This window comes from Dinoponera quadriceps, unplaced genomic scaffold (assembly GCF_001313825.1).
Source record: "Dinoponera quadriceps isolate SergipeBrazil2010 unplaced genomic scaffold, ASM131382v1 scaffold7343, whole genome shotgun sequence".
In the NCBI taxonomy this organism is placed as follows: domain Eukaryota; kingdom Metazoa; phylum Arthropoda; class Insecta; order Hymenoptera; family Formicidae; genus Dinoponera; species Dinoponera quadriceps.
The window spans coordinates 1-1,381 of NW_014561206.1; the positions used below are offsets into that span (position 1 = coordinate 1).

General features: G+C 28.6%; 1 protein-coding gene across 1 annotated transcript; it reads right to left on the reverse strand.

Moving 5' to 3' along the window:
• Window positions 1–77: 77 nt before the first annotated feature.
• LOC106750968 lies at window positions 78–353 on the reverse strand (the record flags this gene model as incomplete). Its single annotated transcript, XM_014631691.1, has 2 exons — window positions 284–353; window positions 78–247 (listed from the first exon to the last, which is right to left on the reverse strand). Coding segments are annotated over exons 1-2 (240 nt in total), but the record flags the coding sequence as incomplete, so codon positions are not given.
• Window positions 354–1,381: the final 1,028 nt, after the last annotated feature.

The window sequence follows — 1,381 nt, forward strand, 5'->3', positions numbered from 1 at the left end:
TTTGCTCTTGCTTCTCCTGACAATCCTTTAACAAAATAATATGCAACGGACGTTTTGAAATGCCCATTTAAACAAACAATCATGAATACAAGAGCGTATGATGCTTCTTCTAATTTTTTTTTTGTTTCATTGCCTATGTCGACGAATCCATAACAAGCATTATTTCTGAACTCGACTTGTTTTTTTATCGACATCTCATCCACTTGTAAGCCAAATTTTAATTCTTTATTATTCAGCCGCTCTTTTTCTATCATTTGTCAAACATTGTGTAGTACGGGTTGACTAATGCCAGGAGTAAGATTGACTTTCAAAAACCAGCGTCGTACAGTTTGTGGGCATGGTAACGTTTTCATAAAGGTTTCTCTTAAATGCGTGTATGCTGCAGTCGAATAAAATAATAAAGAGCATGCAAAGTCCTTAAGTTCAGATGAGTAGAAATTGGATTTGTTGGACGAATTAATATTTTTTATAATTTCATGAAGGACTGGAGACGAATGAAACTGTAAGGAAAAAATATAAAAATGCACACACAATTTGAAATAAATTATTTATTATTACAGATTCAATTTACATGATTGTGGAGTTTTGTAGCATATGTAAAAATCGATTATAATAGAATAAACTCAAAATTTATTCGACAAATCATAAAAAACTATATTATTAAAAATTCATATTATTATAAATAAGCTAATATTATAATACATTAATAAAAAAAATCATTTGTTAAAATCATTTTCCTGCTACTTTAAGAAACAATTTTTATAAAAAAAGAAAAAGTCATTATAGAGTTCTTAAAACATACGATAATAAAAAAATTAATATTATAAAAAATCATTATCTACATAATATACAAATTAATTGAAAATATTACTCAAATTTTCTTAGACATTTGCACTTACGTTTAAAGCGTCAAAACCTTCTTTTGTTATGAGCCCAATGTAAGTGAGCCTTGTAAATGTTTCAATAAATCAGATAAATTTGTTATTTTAGAATTCAACCGACTAATAGTTTGATCATTTGCTTTTAATTTCTTTCTATTTGACTCATAAAAATGTCTCACAGCTTTGTAAGCATCTTCTGACGTGAAATCTTCTGGGCGAAGGTCACCGATGTAACGTATCTTTTTGGGACACTTGTAACTGGAAATAGGAGCTAGCGACTCATTTGTTCTGCAAATATATAAGTAGAGAGTTAAATACGTACACACAGAACTAAACAAATGAGCAACATTTCTTTATTATCAATGCATACATCAAGTAGACTGCTAGTTACCTTAATTCCTTTTTTTCATTATTACTTTCACAATTGTATACTGGAGATCATAAATTACTTTCATCACTATTTTCTGTATCCGTATCGCTTATAATTTCCATTAAGTGAA